Genomic DNA, 20,500 nt, shown 5'->3' with positions numbered 1-20,500 from the left:
TCATTCAGCAAGAGCCCACAGCGTAGCACTCGCGCATGTCACTGGAGAGTGGCATTAGTCGAACATCCCTTCGGCGGATATTAGCTACTCACAAATGGCACCCTTACAAACTCCAGCTGCTGCAGCATCTCAGCGAGGATGACCCAGATCAGCACAGAATTTGCAGAATGGGCAAAACAAAAATTGGAACAGGACTCCAGGACAGGATTCCTAGATGAACAGTTTCCTGGAAAGGGGATTGGTCGTTGTGGGCCAGTTGAATGGCCCCCAAGGTCTCCCGATCTGACCCCCTTAGACTTTTATCTTTGGGGTCATCTGAAGGCAATTGTCTATGGTGTGAAGATACGAGATGTGCAGCACCTGAAACTACGGATACTGGATGCCTGTGCTGGCATTTCTCCTGCGGTGTTGCTATCAGTGTGTGAAGAGTGGGAGAAGAGGGTTGCACTGACAATCCAACACAATGGGCAGCACATTGAACACATTTTATAAGTGGTCAGAAACTTGTAAATAACTCATGAAAGAATAAAGTTACGTTGAAACCAAGCACACCATTGTTTTTCTTGTGACATTACCAATAAGTCTGATGTGTCACATGACCCTCGTCCTATTGAAAAAACAAAAGTTGTATCCAAGATGGCCGACTTCTAAATGGCCACCATGGTCACCACCCATCTTGAGGAGTTTGCCCCCTCACATATACTAATGTGCCACAAACAAGACTTTAATATCACCAACCATCCCCATTTTATTACGGTGTATCCATATAATTGGCCCACCCTGTACTTTTAAATACTCTAGGAACAACAAATAGGCCTGCAGAGCGAGAGCGAAGTGCTCTAATAGGGTGATATGGTACTACAAGGTCATTAAGATAAGATGGGGCCTGATTATTTAAGACCTTGTATGTGAGGAGCAGGATTTTGAATTCTGGATTTAACAGGAAGCCAAAACAGGAGAAATCTGCTCTCTCTTTCTAGTCCCTGTCAGGACTCTTGCTGCAGCATTTTGGATCAGCTGAAGACTTTTCAGGGAGTTTTTAGGACTTCCTGATAATAATGAATTACAGTCGTCCAGCCTGGAAGTAATAAATGCATGAACTAGTTTTTCAGCGTCACTCTGAGACAGGATATTTCTAACTTTAGAGATGTTGCGCAAATGGAAGAAAGCAGTCTTACATATTTGTTTAATATGTGCGTTGAAGGACATGTTCTGGTCAAAAATGACTCCAAGGTTCCTCACAGTGTTACTGGAGGCCAAGGTAATGCCATCCAGAGTAAGAATCTGCTTAGATACCATATTTCTAAGCTTTTCAGGGCCAAGCTAAAGAACCATGCACAAAATAAAAAGGTTCTTTGACGTATGATATGTTTAAGACATATTGACATATTCATCCCTCCCACCTACCTCTCTCTCTCTCAAACTGTCTTATCGAGATTAGATCCTGGTTCTCCTCCAGTTTTCTCAAACTAAACAGTAATAAAACTGAGGTTTTACTCGTTGGCACAGCCTCTATCTTAACCAAATCTCACAGTTTCTCCATTAACATTGAAAATTCTCCCACCCTTCCCTCCCCTCAGGTAAAGAGTTTGGGTGTCATACTTGATAATACGCTCTCATTCCAGTCTGACGTTAATTACATAACCCGGTCTGCTTACTTCCACTTACGTAATATTAACCGACTCCGCCCCTTCCTTCCTCCCCATGCTGCTGCCATCCTTGTCCATAGTCTTATTACTTTCCAGACTGATTACTGCAGTTCCCTCTTATTTGGTCTCCCCAAAAAGTCCCTCCATAAACTCCAACTTCTTCAAAACTCTGCAGCTCGGGTCATACCCCGCACTCCGTCAAGAGCTCATATTACCCCAGTTCTTCAGCAGCTTCACTGGTTGCCCGTAGAACCCAAGCTTAACTTTAAAATCTTATTTCTCAGGTACAAGTGTGTCCTTAAATCTGCTCCTTCCTATCTGTGTGATCTGCTCCATATGACCACTGTTTCCTCCCCTCTCAGATTCTCATCTGCCATTCATCCTGTTGTTCCTTCTGCTCGTCTTACCACTATAGGAACAGAGCCTTCAGTCGCTCTGCTCTTCGGCTCTGGAACTCTCTTCCTCCAGCCATAAGAAATATAGACTCTCTTCCATATTTACAGTTCAAAACACATCTATTCAAACTGGCTTATTCGCTTTAGTGCTGATTTTATCTGTTGTCAAGCTTTGTTTTGCAATTTTTACTTATTTTATGTATTTTAATAACTATTGCCCCTTTTATTTTTTAATTTTTTGTCTTTTGTAAGGTGACCTTAAATAAAATGTATTATTATTATTATTATTATTACCATGACAACTACCTCTTGTCTTCCATCAGGCCTGTAGAGTGCATTTCCTGATTTAAGGCCGAGACCATGTTCCTGTGAAGGGTCTCAGTCTTGTGTCTGTTGGTATCACAGTAACAGTCTACTTCCAAAACTTCTCTACAAAACACTTACGTGGTGCTAATTATGAGGTATCAGCCTTACAGATAAAAATAAATCCCAACACTTCGGAATATCTGTCCCCCTCCCTTGTTCCACAGAATGGTGTGCCCATAAAAATAAAGTCCTGCCCCTGTCTTCATGGATTCTTAGGAGGGCTAAAGCGTCGTCTCTTATTGTTCGCTACAAAGAATTGGCTTTTAGAGCCGCTAGTACATGAAATAAAACATCAGTAATACCAAAGGGATCAATTTTGGCTTATCTGACCACGTTGTAGAGGACTCCTGAACACTCAGTACTGGACTGACACACACACACACATTTCCACATTTCCATGTCTTGTGTCTGTATTGTCCTGTTCTGTCTGGAGTTTCACTGGCTTGTCTTGTTTTGCAATTTTTGCACATTACACTTTCTGTAGTCCTGTGTTTGTTTGTCATATGTCACATGTAGCACCAGGGTCTCGGAGAAACGTCCCTTGTTAGCCCTACCTGTTGACCCCTGACCCCTGTCCTGTCCCTGTAACTGGTCCCCAGAATCAGGAGTAGAAGAACGTGTGGATCCCTGTATCACAGCTCCAATGACAATGACTTTTTAAAGCCATCTCACGCACAGTTAAGGCAGGCTGAAGTTCCTTTAACTGGAAACTATCGGCTTTCTGGAACAGGATTAAGATTCATTTTTTCCTAAGTTTCTTTATTGATTAGTCTTTTGAGTAATAATTCATGTAAATGTTGTCTCATTAATTTGAAAAGAAAGAGAACACAGAGACCATATTAATAATAACAGTAAGACTTACATTGTTTCTGACCTGCTCCCGAAGGAGCCGTGCCTCTTTTCCTACGTCACCTGGATTTTTACAGGTGGCCTGGGCAACAGCGTGGTAGAGGCAGTTCTGATCTTCTGAATTTACTGGGATCGCGGTTCCATCTGGTCTCAGGATTTCAAAATGACCAGTGCACGGGCTCTGTTCACCACGAATCCGTTTAGTTATCTTTGAGAAGAACCCCCTCCCCCTGTAAAAAATACATGAATAAACCAAAAAAACAACAAATCAGTCACTCTGGACAAAAAAGGGAAAAGGTGAGACTAACAAATCTCCCTGTAAATATAAGTATTCCATAACACTTGTTTATTACTTTAAAATTTATTTAAGAGTTTTGATTGGGACCAATAATAATGTTGTTGTACATAAAATCTGTCATGTAAGTTGTGTCCACCAGTGAAGCTGTTGGAATAATATTGATGAAGAAGCATAAGGAAAACGAATGTTGGAAATAATGTATATAATCAGATTAAACTATAACAGTAAAGGAAGTCAATTCAATTTTGTTTTATATATCACCAAACCACAACACCCAGTGCATCATGGGAATCCGCCAGCAGTCTACACCTATTGCAGTAAACCTAAGGGAGTATTCAGGGTCACCTGGTCCAGCCCTAACTATATGCTTTAGCAAAAAGGAAAGTTTTAAGCCTAATCTTGAAAGTAGAGATAGTGTCTGTCTCCTGAATCCAAATGTATGCTATGTCTTATAATGTAATATAATGTAAACAGAACTGGTCCTAGCACTGAACCCTGTGGAACTCCATAATTAACCTCAGTGTGTGAAGAGGACTCTCCATTTACATGCACAAACTGGAGTCTATTAGATAGATATGATACAAACCACTGCAGCGCAGTACCTGTAATACCTACAGCATGTTCTAATCGCTCTAATAGGATATTATGGTCGACAGTATCGAACGCTGCACTGAGGTCTAGCAGGACAAGCACAGAGATGAGTCCACTGTCAGAGGCCATAAGAAGATCATTTGTAACCTTCACTAAAGCTGTTTCTGTGCTGTGATGAGCTCTGAAACCTGACTGAAACTCTTCAAATAAACCTCTGCAGATGATCTGTTAGCTGTTTGACAACTACTCTTTCAAGGATGTTTGATATGAAAGGAAGGTTGGAGATTGGCCTATAATTAGCTAAGACTGCTGGGTCTAGAGATGCTTTTTGAGTAAAGGTTTAACTACAGCCAGCTTGAAGGCCTGTGGTACATAGCTGATTATTAGAGATAGGTTGATCATATTTAAGATCGAAGCATTAATTAATGGCAGGACTTCTTTGAGCAGTTTTGTAGGAATGGGGTCTAAAAGACACGTTGATGGCTTGGAGGAAGTAATTATTGAAGTTAACTCAGAAAGATCAATTGGAGAAAAAGAGTCTAACTTAACATCAATGGTACTAAGAGTAGCTGTAGATAATATTACATCTGTGGGATGATTACTGGTAATTTTTTCTCTAATGATAAAAAAATTATTTGTGAAGAAGTTCATGAAGTCATTACTAGTTAACGTTAAAGGGATGGTTGGCTCAACAGAGCTCTGACTGTTTGTCAGCCTGGCTACAGAGCTGAAGAGAAACCTGGGGTTGTTCTTATTTTCTTCAATCAGTGATGAATAGTAAGATGTTCTGGCTTTGCGGAGGGCTTTCTTATAAAGCAGCAAACTATTTCTCCAGGCTAAATGAGGATTGTTACACACCATTTCAATATTAACTGAAGTGACAGCCGATTAATGTAACCAGGTGTCATTATTGCAGACTGGAATTATAATTTTACTAAATCTAAATTTTTCCTTTCCCAGCAATTTCAGGGTTCCTTCAGTGTCGCCTGCCTTCGCCTCTGACAGTTGACTATGGCTGCTGGAGTCCCTAGAGAAAAAAAACTATGAGAAAACTACGTGAGAGATCAACAGGTGGTGTACCGGGGTGTTCTGTTTAGAGCTACACGTCCTCCTCACCATCACCAGCCTTCTTTCTTGTTGCTCAGAACTATCTGCTGAGGAAGAGCTAATGGTAGCTAAGCTAGCATTGCCTGCACTAACTACTAACTATCTATGCCATTTTCCAGAGTCCAGAGCTGGTTTTCCATTCACTGAGCCTGGCCTCCAGAAGTACAATCAGGCAACATTTCTTTTCCAGTATCTGTGCTAAACAGAGGAGAAATTAAACATTTGAGAAGGAACTAATGACTCTGCTACAAGCTAAGCTAATAGCTACGCTAAAGAAAATCATTGGGTCTTTAGTGTGGGCGACTCAGCAGAAAGCGTGCTTTGGATAAACCACATGAAGATTACAGTTTGAAATAAGTCTTTATCTGAAGGTCTATAATTAAACAAGTCACACATGTTAACAAAACACTACTGTGCACTGTGTTAGGAACAGGAAGTGACACGAGAATGCCAGAAAAAATAAAAACTGTGGGGGTACAGGAAAATAACTGAGTCCTTCCCAGTTCACAGCCAGTAAACCAACACAGGACAAGTCATTATAGTGGGACCACAGGATGTCAGGGTGCCAGCTCTGTGTTATTATTCACCATGACTGGTGTCAGTTCTAGCTGTTCAGTGGGTTTCTGATTTGCCCTCAGACTAAACAACTACACCAGTTTGGGGATAAACAGTTTGTTAGTTTGTTTGTCCCCTGATGATCAGACAGGAGAATAATTATTAAGTTTTTAGATAAAGTTTCTTTTTGACATTGATTGCAGTGTGTGATCATAATAGGGTTGATACGCTCCTCATTAGAAGGATACGAGCACTAACCCCACGGTGTGAAGGGTTAAGTAAGAGGCACAAACAGAGCTGAGTGTAGCTACGTGCTCACAGAACAGACAGGAAGGGCTGCTTGTATGATAACAGGGCGTTCCAGTGAACAAGAAATAAACACTTAATAGTGTTCCTTTAAGGAATGGAGCATGGAAATAAAACATCCCTATCTGGGAGGTAGGGAGTTTTCTCACACAGGACAAGATCCCTGACTGGAGGTTAGTGACCGCTGCCATGAGGAACAAATCAGGGAGTGCTGAGCCCCAACCACGACATCTCCCCATCAATAGGCAATCACAATTATTCCCTGTTTCCATGTGTCTAATATATACTTTGAATTATGAATTGTACTTCACTTCTCCATGTACAGACTGCCTGACACTGTCCACAGCTGTGCAAGCCCAATTTTAACTGCCTGATAATAAAAGAGAGTGAACTGCTAGACTGTCTCCTGAACTTCTCTCAGCGTAGAAGAACCCGACAGTATCAAAACCAAAGTCTGGAAATTGGGATGGGGAGGGTTACCCTTGCAAAACAGGTCAAAATTAACTTTCTGGCCCATATGAGTTGGTCAATTAAAAAAATATATATTATTTTGACTTAATTAAATGAGAGGCGCAATAATATCAAATATGTATGTGTCACTCACTGTGTTGGATTTTCTGGCTCCTTCTTCAGTTGGAGGACTATATCGCCTGCTGAGTCCTCCTTCCCAGGATAATAGTCTTCTGAGAGCTTCTTTCCATCTTTGTCCACCATAACCAGTTTGATTCCTTTGCCTTCCAGAGCATCACTCTGGGTGAGGACATGGATGTCCAAAGCTGTAGCAGGGCGGTTAACATCAGAAATGTCCTCAATGTAGCACTCCAAGTCTTTCTTGTCAGACTCTGACAGGGACTCACGTGGACGCTGGAGGACCTTTTTCATGTTGTACTTATACTCCTGGCTGTTAAAGAAACTTTGGGTGTCAGCCCTGCCAAGTATGTTGCTAACAGCACCACCAACAGCATGGTTTATTTGACTTATGCACATTTTGCTCATGATGGAGGTCATATGCCTGGAACAGGCCTCAACATAAGAGTTTGAAACACTTTCTGCAATCATGTTGATGAGTTTATCTTTAAAGCGTTTTACATCTGATAAACTGTGCCTTTCATCCTGGTCATTGCTTTCCTGAGGTAGTTTTTCCATGCTTTGCAAGAGCTTAGGAACAAAGGTGTTGTTAATGACTTTCTCTGTTGGTATGGAATTCCATATTTGTACAAAGGCTGTGGCATATTTAGCTGCTTCCAAACCCATTAGAATATTTTCTATTAGATTGGACCCTTTTTTGCTCTTAATGTGTTGTGTTACAGCACCACAGACCACTGAAAGTCCATCAAGAGCCTTAAGAGCCATGGTACAATTCATCATCAGGTCAGGAATCACTTCTCTTGTTATCAGATCCACTGACTGAAGCATTTCTTCCTCACACTCTTTGTGAATTCTGAATTCACTGGACCCATTCTCCAGGATATTCTTTGGTATTCCTGAGCAAATGAAGCTTGTGACAACTTCATCCAGGTCATGGTTGGCTTTTATGAGTGAAAGCACCTTTTCCTCAAAGACTTTCCTCAGAACGTTTTGGAAAAAAGCATTAAATGCCTTCTCAGCAGTATAACTCAGAGCACTGACGCATCCTTGCTTCCCCAGTTCCTGAACTGCATACTTCCCTGCCTTCAGAAAACACTGTTTTACTGTGTAGGCACTAGTCTTTGCTCCTGCGATCAGACCTTTTGTGCCACTACGCACTGCACTTGCAGCTTTCTTTAGTCGGCTGAATCCACCAGAGATCAGAGACAGCCCGATGCTGATGGCCTTGGAGATTGCCCATTCAGCCCAGTCAAAGCCTCCTTCTATCATTCCTTTGATCCCTTGAATCATGTCAGATACTCCCTCACAGATCAGTCCAAGTCCAAACTGGCTGGCACCACCACATGACAGAGCACAAACAAGAACACCTGCTGCAACTTGAAGGGCGCCGAGAACAAAACAAACAAGGGCATCATAGCAGAACTTGGGCTTCTTTTTAACCTCAAAGACTGTGCTAAGGCCATTCTCATAGAGCATCATCAGCTCATTGGTGGTGATTAAATCTTTATCTTTGGAAAGATGGTACACACTGGAATCCTCTACCTCTGCATCAGCTTTGCTGCCATCGAGCTGTGTCAGAGTTGTCAGGGCACTTTCGATGTATCTTTTCCAAGATTTGAAGATATTCATCCTGGCTTGCATTTGGATCTGGAGGTTGCTGTTTGTGTGGTGTGGAACAAAGCCACTCGTCACTGAAAGATTACAAAACATCATCGTATTTGTTGATTCTGAGAGATAGACATCCACTGCAGACTGTGCTTCCTCCAGTAATTCCTTTGCCTCAGCTATGTAGTCTCCTTTTCTGAGGTTGAGTGTGATGTAAGCTTGATTATAAAGCGCCACAGCACTGTAGAAATGATCGCACTCTGCAGCTTTCTGCCAGTAAGTCTTTGCTCCAAAGTCACATTTGGTTTTGTTCATGCAGTGCAGGTCAGTTCTGCTTGCTGCCTGTTTGATGTAATCATAGAAGTTATCGCTCGTCCCCTGCAGGAGGAAGTCACCAGTCTTCTTCAAGTGTTTGGTGAGGTCTTCTCTCAGCTGGCTGATATCGTCATGTCTGCTGATGTGCTCTTCATGAAGGATGAGCCACAAAGCCCACGATTCTTTCAAAGCATCCAGTGCAGTCTGATAGTCGAACTTGTTCTGATGGATCTTAAAATATTCAGGAACATCCTTCAGCTTCATCTTGGACAGGTCACTCCTTTCTTCTACCGTGTAATTCTTGTCAAAGTTACAGAGAAACTGACAGAAACTGGAGAACAGAGTTTCCTTCATGTCAATTTCACAGAGTTCATGTTTCTCCATGCTGTCTAAATGTCTGAGCTCATACTCCTCTCTGAGCTGTCTCATGGTTTCGATGGAATGGCCTTGGTAGGCTGGTGCAAGATGGCCCTGGTTGAGAACCATCTGGACCATCCCTGGGTTTCCTTTTCGGGCGGTGCGTCCAAAGACCTGTCGCTCCACACGGTGACTTCTAGGAAAGTATGTGAGGAGCACAAAGAGGCCTCCACTCTCGTTTACGTCCTGCTGAACGTGTATGTCTGTCCCTCGGCCGCCGAGGTTTGTAGCAATGATAATGTTTCCCGGGCTAAAGTTCTGCTTCTCGATGTTGTGCTTCTCGCTGATTGTGTACATGGTGATCTCATTGGCTTGCCTTTCTGGAACATGCATGTTTGTCTTCAGCTCATCTGCAGTTTTAACATCTTCACAAATGATAAGAACAACTTGGCCTCTGTCTGCAGCTCTCTGTGCAGTTTCACAGATCACCTGGATCCACTGCGTGTTGCCTCCACTCACCTGAACTGCTGGCAACTCAACAAGCTTTTTACAGCGGTGAGCTGGAATGACATAGCTTGCTGTTTGGTAATGCCGTTCTAGAAATACTTTCTCAGCTTGCCCCCCTAATGTCCCAGAAACACCAAAAATGCCTTTTCCATTGAGGTACCTTTTAAAGAAATGGACATTGGACATGTAATTTGTTACATTGGACAGCTGAGAAATGGCCAGCTGATGCTTCATCTCCAGAAACTGTTGTAGGCCGTCACCCCATCGCTTGTTTTTCTCCAACACCCCACTGGCCTCAAAGTCCACAGGAATTATGGCATCATACTGATGACTGTCAGCATCACTGAAACCACCTGCGTCAGCTTCCGGTGCTTTCTCAATCATGTACTCTCTTCCCTGAGTCATTCTGATGGCTTTTAAGGCGTTCTCGGCAAAAACTGGTAACTGATTCTCAATGTATGTTTTCAAAAAAGAGGGGATCACAATAAATCCCTTACACTCATCCAATGACTTCACTGAGCACTCATCAGAATATTTAATTTTTGATTTTAATTTGTCCACAGCTCCTTGGATGAGGGATTCCTCGGACATGATTTCACAGGTACAGCCATTCTCCAGGAGAAGCAGGCTGACATCAGGGTCTCCATGAGAGCTGTCCTTGCTGTAAAGTTTGGCTTTGTTGTTCATTAGTGAGTAACAATTTACAGATACACCGTTTTCTATTTTTTTCTGAACTTGTCTCAGTAGCTCACACTGTTTTTCTGGTCCAATGTTGGCCATGATTTTCTCAGTAGCTTTCCACCTGGCATCCTTAAAGCTGTCAGTCTCTGTTTGTGTCTGACCATCTGCTTTATTTAATTCATCCACATCCTCCTGTGGATAAAACCCCAGCTGGGCACCAAGAATAAGTATGTCAGCAGCTGAAACATCTTCTGATTCTGGGCAAACATCTTCTGATTCTGGGCCAACCACTGCTTGCATTACAGCCTTGTGGAAGTGCTGGATCCTGGTTCCCCACCTGATCTCCCCAGTTTCAAACATTTCTATTGGCTTGCAGGATGACATCATGGCCCAGATGCTTGCCAGGACTTGCTCCATGTGCCTTAGGCTGCCGGCTTGGTGTGACAGGAACGTGACCTGGACACCGCTGTCCAACGTCATGTAGTCCACCTCATCTACTACCACACACTCAAACCTCCTCGGACCTCGGGTAGTCTTCTTCTCAAACTCTTGCCTCAGCGTATCTGCTGCAAATGTACCAACAGTGCCATAAACGACCTGCTGGCTGTATGCATCCTCAAGCAGCTTGTCATGATCTTTAAAAGAGCAGCTATCGATTTGTGTTGGAGGGACCGTGGATGATGTAATACCAAACACATCATATAATTTTCTCCACTTATCCTGATCACGACTTGCTAACAAAGGAGAGCTTGTCACGATGTCCACCTTTATGTCTCGGGTGGCCTGTATTGTAGCAAACATGGCTAAAATACAAGTTTTGCCCTCTCCAGTGCTGATTTCCAACAGACAACCTTTCTTATCCCCAGACTGTGGCAGCAGGAGCAGCAGCAGTGATGCTAGCTGACTGGGTCTTGGGAAGTAGCCCTGAACATGTTCACCGCTTTGAGTGGTAAAGGCGGTGCATTCCTTTACAGCTCTGGATACGATGATCAGGACTTTCTTCAGAGCATCAATCTTAGGATTGTTAAAATCGAGAGCAGTTATTATCTTTTTACAGTCTTCAATCATCTCCCTGTTAATGGGCACACTTCCATATTTGGGTAGCTCTTCTTCAATATATGTCAGGACTTCTCGCAGGAGTGACGGGACACACTCTGGAAAGTTTTTGTTTTCCATTTCAGCCAAAAGTGTGCAAGCATCTTTGTCTCGCTCAGCTTTGTCCACACAATATTGGATGTACTCTGCAGGATCGTCTTCATTCAGGGCAGAGAGAGCGTCGTCACAGCTCAGCCCGTACGTGCGCGCTTTGTGGAGGATTTTTGTGACTGTTTTCTGATCCATGCTTAAGGTCTTTCCAAGGAAACGCTTGATGTCTTTTGGTGCCCAGAGGTTGTTGAAGACTATTTGACTGACGATCTCCCTACCTGATAGGGGTAGCTTTGAGGACAGATCCAGAACATTTGCTAACACCTGTTGGGCCAGTGTTGGGTTGTCAGCATGTAGCTGTTCCTGCAAACTGAGGAGGAACTCTGTCTTCTTGTCTTGTCCATTTTGGAGGAGATCTTCAAAATCAGGGTCACCCTCTAAGGTCACCTTCAGCACTGCCTCCAGGATGTTGAACCTCTCAGTCAGAGACAGCAGCACATATCCAGTAGTCTGATCCAAAGCCGACAATAATAAAGTGCGGAAGAAGTGGGGGTACTCATTAAAATATTGTAATGTCAGCGTATTTTGGAGAGCCTTCATCCTGTCTTCCAGCTGGATCTGTAAATCTTCATCCTCTCTGATGTCATACTTTGATAGAAGTTTTTCAAACTTCTCATTAACATCAGCGACCTGTATTAAAGAGGAACAAAGACACAAGCGTAACAGTGTCAGCAGCAGGAAACTGTATGCAGGGTCAGATGATGTAATCCTCACCTGACCATAATGTTTGAATTATTATGAATGCATCTGGCAGTAAGGACAACAAACATCTGTTCAGAACTGTGATGGATGTTCTGCTATGAGGACCTTCAGGAGTAGCAATTTATTTTTTAATCTGCCTGGTTAAAAGGAGACCTAGGAGAGGGAGTGTGGAGATCAGGGAAATTATGTTGCTGCTATTGTTAATAATCATCATCATTACCATTGCACTAATAATATAATCTACAGCATTGATATTGTATTCAGATGTTTAAACAGTGTGTGTGTCTTTCAGAAAGACTAAGTCACAGGCTGACAGGAAATTGCAGGTTTGCAGAGTGTGCCTTTTGCAGAACTGAAACCGAAAGCAGAGTCTAAGTGCAGGTTATTCTGAGGATTACATGTAAGGATGAGCCTCTGTTCTGGTGAAAAGTCAGAAGTGCAACGGGTGAGATGAGAGAGCATTTAAGGACGACACATACACACACACACACACACACACACACACACACACAGTAGATAGACGCATTTATAGGTGAGAGGTTAGTCATGTTTACTTGTAACTGCGGGTTTGGAGAAGCGGTAGTCAAAAGGTTGACAGGAAACATCTGCCATGAAGATAGAGACAATGTTCCTTTTTAAACTGTGTTAAAAGTCATTGTGGTTTTGAATTGACGTATGCATATATTGTATCTGATGACGCATGAGGGGGCGTCATTAAATTCAAACCCTGATGGTATAAAATATCTGTTTATGTTTTGATTAGTCGAAGATCAAGGGCTGTCTGCGTACAGACTGGTCTTCCCACGCGTGTATTTCATTAAAATCAATTGTTTGACCAAGCTCTTCTGGACCCATGGTTGTTTGTACTCTCCTTCCTCAATATTTGAACCTTAACAGTAACAAAATATTATACTAATTATTAAGGTTATACTAATATAATATTATACTAATTATTAATGTTATATTAATATAATATTATACTAATTATTAATGTTATACTAATATAATATTATACTAATTATTAATGTTATACTAATATAATATTATACTAATTATTAATGTTATACTAATATAATATTATACTAATTATTAATGTTATACTAATATAATATTATACTAATTATTAATGTTATACTAATATAATATTATACTAATTCTGAACTGTTTACAGTTTTTTTTCCAAAAAAGAGAAATTTGTCATCTTCCAGAGTATAGGGCTGGGACATAGTCAGGGTTGCGATGACTTAAATGTTAGACATTTAAAAGGACCCAGAGCCTCTTTGCTATCCTTTCCCAGATGCCCGTAGCTGTTATAACCTAAGGCCGGACCCTACCTCATCTCTCTTTATGTGATGTGCTTTATCGTCCAAGAGCTGGTGTAGAACTTGAGAGTGTTGCTGACGGTGCTGCCTGGTTTTGAGGTTTTCGTCCTCCTGAAGCCTGTTGTGTGCTTCAGAGAGCTTTTTTCTTAATGTTTCATTCTCCATCTGCTCTTGGATCTTCCTCTGTCGCTCAAGCTCTGCCTGACGCCTTTTCTCGTCTTCTTTCCTGCGTCGCTCCGCTTGTTGGCGTTTCTCTTCATCAATTCTGCCTGTAGAGAAATTAATGCATGCTCAGAGTAATTAAATTTGTTTTTAATTTGTTAAAAGCTCCTGACATTAAATCATGTTACACTGCAAAGAGTTTGGTATTGGCTCTCACTGGAATACTGTGTCACTTCCTGTTCCTGGTACACACTGGTGGTTTGTGCAGCAACATCTGTGCAGCCCAGTTCATTTCAAACTCTTACTTAGCAACTTATTTCATCCTGTAACCTATGTATGATTTATCAGGGCACACTTCCTCTTCAATCAGCTGCAAATTTTACTCAGTGTTCACTTATTGTGTCATTAGCAGCGTGGCCTGTGTTTCTGTGCTTTCTTCATGGTACTTTCCTGCTCAGTGTGTCAAGTGTTTAGTCATTGCGTGGCCTATTTTGGGGATAATAGTACTTATAAATAATAATAAACATAAAGTATAAAGTAGTAATAAATATAGCTTGTTCATAGGTTTGCAGAACAAACCACTGAAAGTAAGCCTAAAACTGGCCAGGAGTCTGTAGCAGGTGTGGGCCAAAGTAGCTTAGCCTGATTAGCTGTCCCACACCAGGTCCTCCTGAGCAGCAGGGAAATCAGGCGGGTGGGTGACTGTGAAGAGGAAATGTAGCAGCAAACTATTTCTCCAGACTAAATGATGATCTTCTAAATTTGTGACACACCATTTCCTCTCCAGCTTATGAGTCGTCTGCTTTAAGGTAAGTTTTTGAGAATTATACCACGGAGCCAAATACTTCTGATTTGAGGCTCTGTTGTTCACAGCAGCTACAGCATCCAGAGTGACGTAGTCAGTCACTCTAGGCTTTTGTTAACTTTCTGATTTCTTTCCGGTGTGTGAACTCTGGTCTTATTAAGCAGTACACACTACTGACTGATACTTACCAAAGTTAGGACAACGGTCAACAACACTACCAGACATGTTGTTGACCAGTTCAAATTCTTTGTGGTCTTTGCTCTCTCTTATGGTGTACGAAGCGCCACCAGCTGCACCAGTGAGGTCACTTCCTGAATGATCTCCGTATCTAAAGGAAAGCTCCCAAAATTGTGGTACACCATACAGGTACTTTCCTGTGCTGTTGCCACGCACTGTACGCACACCCTGAAGGAAAGAGAGGGGGAGGGACTAGGATGAATGACCACACACAAGGGTGAAACTTATAATTTGGATTTGTAGACTTACCTCTCTCCCCTTGTTACAGTAGTGAAATGTGTAGGGGGTTTCATTATATATCGTACAGTAGTTCCCCATGGTTCAAGCTCTATAAGACAAATGAAAGAGAGAATTTAGAGAAGGTCAGAAGGTTTACTGTCATTGTGGAGATGACTGGGTGCTGAGAGAAAAGCTGTGACCACATGAATGTCCCTAATCAGGTTTGTGTCCAGAGTGTGGATGTTTGGAACAACTCAACAGTACTGGCAGACTGACAGTTACTATCAGGGCTGTACTTTTACTCTCTAACAGAATACACGGCATTCGTTCTGAATGCAGACACTTACAGTTGTGTAACTGCAGTGGTGGGCCTTAAATGGATACTTGGATCCTTAATATGCAGTGAGATTGTCTTGATCATCCAGGTAAGTAAATCCCAAAAGGTTGATTCTGTTCATCTGGACACGTGTGTGTCCGTATATGTATATACTTTTTTGTTCCATAACCATTTAAGAGCTCATTTAAGAAACTCCAAATGACTGTCTTACTGCATCCACCTCAGCAGCGATGGCATGCTGTGAGAGAACCTGCTTATGCAGTTTAACAACACAACCAAGTTCAAAAAGAAAGGGTGTTTTGCTTTTGCCATCAGAACGTCATGACAGTGTGACTACCTGACAGAAAAGGACAATGAATCCACATTTTTGCACAGATTTGGCCTTTTAAAGGCACGTGGTCCTAAACTTTTCAGCCTGTTTCAGTTTAAGTGCTGTTTTCAACAAATTGCATACTCAAAAAATATTTCGTCTCACTCCCACTTCTTGTTGCTTGTTGAAGCTCTACTTGGAACCTTGTTAAGATCCAACCATGCAAAATTTGAAAGACTACATGCCTTTGGTGCGGGATTCCCACCTGGGGCGTCTGTATCCAGTAAGGGTCCTAAGGCTAGACCCCCCATACTAAGCAAGCCTACTGCAGACATGAGTGAGACAGAGAAATATGAAGGCATGCCGGCTCGGATGTTGCCCAGATCAATAAGGTCCGCGTCAGGTGTTGAGGAACCAGGACACCCTGATGAGAAGTGGGCCACTGGAACAAGAAGGCAGCAGTGGGAAAGAGACGAAAACAGGGCGTTGTTGGAATGCTACTACGCCAGTAACCCCGGGAGAAGGGGAGGAGAGAAGAGGTCAAAATGGGAGACGCCCCCAAGAGTGGTGGAGAATGACCGAGCTAAGATCCTGTGGGACTTCCAGATACAGACGGACAAAATGGTGGTGGCTAACCAACCGGACATAGTGGTGGTAGACAAACAGAAGTGACAGATATAGAGGTTACCAAAGACAGGAACATTGGAAGAAGGAACACGAGAAGCTGGAGAAATACCCAGAGGTGGGTCGAGTATCCAAAAATTGTACTCAAGTACACTCAAAAAAATGAATGAGTTGGATTGTTCAGTGTATATTAATTATTTATTTCCATTATACTTAAAATATATGTTTTTGTTAAGTTGACATATGCTTTTCTAAGCAAGTCTACGTAATTGTGTCTATTATTGTTTGTACATAATACTAATGTGTTACTTGATCGCATAACATTTAAGTTAAGTCAATTAGGATCGATATACCTTGTATATCCACAAGGTGGCAGTAATGCAAAAACAGTTGTAATAAAACCGCGAAGAACAAGAAGGTTTCACGGCTTGGGCCTGCTCATGCACAAGACTTCAAATTTAACTTGAAAATGTTGTTTTTGGCGCCAAGCTGCTGTTTCTTTGAGAGGTAAGACCACTTTTTTCTTTGACTATGTTGTGTAGTATCTACACGTCCAGCATGGTTATATTTTGCGTTTGTCTTACAAGCCATGTTATATCGTTTGCGTGCGCTTGTTCTACATTAGTTTAAAATCCAAAAAGTCAAGGGTGAAAGCCACTGTGACACCATTATTCTGCTCTATCAGTAATCTGTATTATGTAAAAATGGTCTGTAAATACAGCATGTTTCCTAGCGGAGTTATACATATCAACATAGTTATAAATTACAGTTTGTGAAAGTACACACTTAATTTTTTAAATAAAATTATTCACGACATATGAGTGGACAGACAATGGAGGTCGACAGACCTGGTGATAATTGGTCCTATAGAAAGTTAGCACATGGCAGTGTCAGTCTCTTGCTTTTCTTCTGAGTAGTATTTTATTTAGTTGTAGTTCAATCAATAATTTGCTTATTGAAATTAAGTAATGAATTTCTTGTTTTACTTTATAAATCTCAGATCCTGCCTTTACCTGCTCCCTCCTATACTGATGTGCTGTATGTGGTACTGCTGAGCTTGTATGTGGTATGTGAACTGTTATACTTTTAAAAACAAAACTGTTTAATAGTTAAGTTTTCTTTAGTGACCCATCCCATGCCCCTGTTATTTAAGTAACAGGGGCATGCTAGTAAGAGACAATACAAAGTATTGAGATTTAAAGGATGTAATTGAGAGATGATTCTGCACCAGAAATGCTGAAGGGTCGCCTGTTGCTACTTCAATCATGAAACTGATCAATGATCAGCTGATCGTCTCTCTTGTTTATCGCCCACTTTGTGCCAGAAAGAGGAAACCAGCGGATGTCGCGCTAAACAACAGCAGCACGTTTAAGCTTGATCAGCTGTTGTTAGAATTTATTTAATATTAATTTCTAGTATCAGCTGATGTTTGCTGGAGCCACAGCTGTAAAGCTGCTGCTCATGATGTTGGTTTGGATATCTGGTGAGAGGGAAACATGAAGATGAAACCAGGAGATGTCCTTACTGAATCATCAGAGCTGAACAGGTGATGGAGAAACAGGTTTACCTTTTAGGTGACATGGATGAGTTGAAGGGAAGTTCTGAACTGTTTCTGAGAGACAAATAACACCAGGATCCGTTTGCCAGGGGGGCAGGTAGGGCATTAACAGGGAGAGGGCGGCACAAAGAAACACTTTTCTTTCTTATTCTCATTTAAAATGTCGAGCTTTTAATAAATAATTATCTGAATCTTACAACCAAAGTTTTTATCTGAAGTAAAATGTATAGAAATCATACATATACCAACAAGACTGTACATCACAGTCACAACAGCGTCTGTTTTCATTCAAAGGCTTTATGGCTTTAATACCTGGGGGGCCGGTCTCTAGTCAAAATGTCGATGTATTGTCCCAGTCCAGCTCTGGGCACGACACACAGTGAATTAATCTGAGAAGGTGCATTAAAAAAAATAAATGGCCGTGCGAGCGGTGCACATCGCAAATTAGCTCACATACACACATTAGTTGTGCCACTTTTTAATGACGGTATCTTAGCTAACAACCCCAACTAACAGATTCAACTTGTAATTAGCTAAAAATAACTTAGTCTACCGGTGAGTGGGACGCCGTTAGCTGGCAGTTTTGTCAAGCGATGTTGAAATTTCCACATTCTGACATTTCAAATGCTTCAGGAGCTGTCCGCTCAGCACAGCATCAGCACCACGGAAATATCCAAAGACTCGAGACTAATCAAACCAGAAAGCTTTAATGAGCAGCTGGGTTTATCTCGCATTAACTGGCTGAGTTAATGCCGCTGAAATGCAGCTGATTGAACAGAAAACCTTGACTCTGTGGGGTCAAAGTTTGCAGAACTACGAACACAGCTGGAATCCACAGCTGTGCGTGTTCATGGAGCTGCATTTTCACCTGCTGGGCCCTATTTCAGGAAGCCGGTTTAGAAAACTCAGAGTGAAAAACGATACTCAGGGTTGAGTAACCCCGAACTGTCCAACTCGGAATATTCGGTTTCAGAAAGGCTGATAACAATTAGTTCAGTCAACGCGGAGTTGCTTTAACCCCAAGTTAAGCGCGCGCACGAGGATACATAAAGCCCTGATTAGTGGAGCACAGATTAAGCGAGTCACCATGGAGACGGAGGGAAAGAAGGCGCGGTCAATGCATCTTACAGCGCTTGAGGCCGAAATTCTGATGGCAGCATAGGGCTTTGGAGCGTGATGTCACGGGGGTGGGCGATAACATGCAAATTCCACGGAAAAAAAGTAACACAGCCTCAGCTGCAAAACAAAGGGAGCATGCATGGCAAAACATAGCCGACAGAGTCAATGCGTGAGTGTTAATTTAAACATTGATCGAGGGATTTCCACCCATTTAACACGTTATTTTATTATATTTCATTTTATTTTGTATTTCATACATTTTATTTTGTGATGTGATGTGAGCGCAGGTGCAACCCAACAGGCCCCAAACGTTCCTGGCAGCAAGTAAAAATGAAATATAAAAATATAGTCCAAACAGGTGAGGTGTAATTGTATTATGAGCCATAGTGCTTGGTCTGTTTGTCCCATGTAAATCAATTGCAGTTAGAGGCTACATTAATTTTCTTTCTGTAAGCACTTATTGAAATTATCTGAGCACATTACAAGTACATATTTGCTTACTCTGTATGCTCAAATGTGACCCGTTATAGCCAACAGAAAAAAAGCGGAGGCCCGAAAAACAGGTGGGGGTCCTCCACCACCACCACCACTCACAGAGGCTGAGCAGTTGGCTTCCACATTTGTGATAATGTTGGCAGCATCACATATGATCTTCACAGTGCAGAGAACACAAATTAGCATCCATTACTATAATGAAATAATTTCCATCCATCCATCGTCATCCGCTTTGTCCGGGGTCGGGTCGCGGGGGCAGCAGCCTAAGCAAAGAGGCCCAGACCTCCCTCTCCCCAGCCACCTCCTCCAGCTTGTCCGGGGGAATACCAAGGCGTTCCCAGGCCAGCCGAGAGATATAATCTCTCCAGCGTGTCCTGGGTCTGCCCCGGGGCCTCCTCCCGGTGGGACATGCCTGGAACACCTCACCCAGGAGGCGCCCAGGGGGCATCCTTGTCAGATGCCCAAACCACCTCAGCTGGCTCCTTTCGATGTGGAGCAGCAGCGGCTCTACTCTGAGCCCCTCCCGGATGGCCGAACTTCTCACCCTATCTCTAAGGGAGAGGCCAGCCACCCTTCGGAGGAAGCTCATTTCTGCCGCTTGTATCCGCGATCTCGTTCTTTCGGTCACTACCCACAGCTCGTGGCCATAGGTGAGGGTAGGGACGTAGATCGACCGGTAAATTGAGAGCTTCGCTTTTACACTCAGCTCTCTCTTCACCACGACGGACCGGTGCAGCGTCCGCATTACTGCAGCTGCAGCCCCAATCCGTCTGTCGATCTCCGGCTCCCTTCTCCCATCACTCGCGAACAAGACCCCGAGATACTTGAACTCCTCCACTTGGGGCAGGAACTCATCCCCGACCTGGAGTGGGCACTCCACCCTTTTCCGGCTGAGAACCATGGCCTCGGATTTGGAGGTGCTGATCCTCATTCCCGCTGCTTCACACTCGGCTATGAAATAATTTGTTAGTTTGAAATGCTACAGGGAACTATGTACCTGTACATTAATGCTGTGGAAAGACTTCCTGTTCACATAGTCTCCTTCATTTACTGAAGGAGCAATGATTGGAATGTGAGTGCCATCTATACAGCCAATCACGCCTGGGAACCGTGAGAATAAATGTAAAATTTAAGTAGTAGTTCAAGTATCACCACATCATGAATTAAGTTTCGTTCATCCTGCTACCTGCAATTTTGTGGCATCCCTCTTTGATGAATCTTGTGGGTCTATGACC

General features: G+C 42.6%; 1 protein-coding gene across 1 annotated transcript in view; it reads right to left on the bottom strand.

Moving 5' to 3' along the window:
* LOC147307542 (uncharacterized) overlaps positions 1-20,500 on the bottom strand; it is a 39,924-nt gene that overhangs the window by 5,726 nt on the left and 13,698 nt on the right. The window contains exons 2-6 of the mRNA XM_086271648.1: positions 14,853-14,931; positions 14,555-14,771; positions 13,412-13,668; positions 6,721-12,005; positions 3,273-3,489 (exon numbers count right to left, since the gene is read on the bottom strand). Of these exons, the coding sequence (XP_086127774.1) occupies positions 3,273-3,489; positions 6,721-12,005; positions 13,412-13,668; positions 14,555-14,771; positions 14,853-14,921 (6,045 nt within the window). The 5' untranslated portion in view covers positions 14,922-14,931. The remainder of the gene's footprint in view (positions 1-3,272; positions 3,490-6,720; positions 12,006-13,411; positions 13,669-14,554; positions 14,772-14,852; positions 14,932-20,500) is intronic.

The sequence above is a fragment of the Aulonocara sp. 'chitande type north' Nkhata Bay genome, linkage group LG18 (genome assembly GCF_057382095.1).
Source record: "Aulonocara sp. 'chitande type north' Nkhata Bay isolate Kocher_YH1m ecotype deep benthic linkage group LG18, A_spYH_male_GT1.1, whole genome shotgun sequence".
Lineage (NCBI taxonomy): Eukaryota > Metazoa > Chordata > Actinopteri > Cichliformes > Cichlidae > Aulonocara > Aulonocara sp. 'chitande type north' Nkhata Bay.
This window is presented reverse-complemented; position numbering and strand designations above follow the sequence as displayed.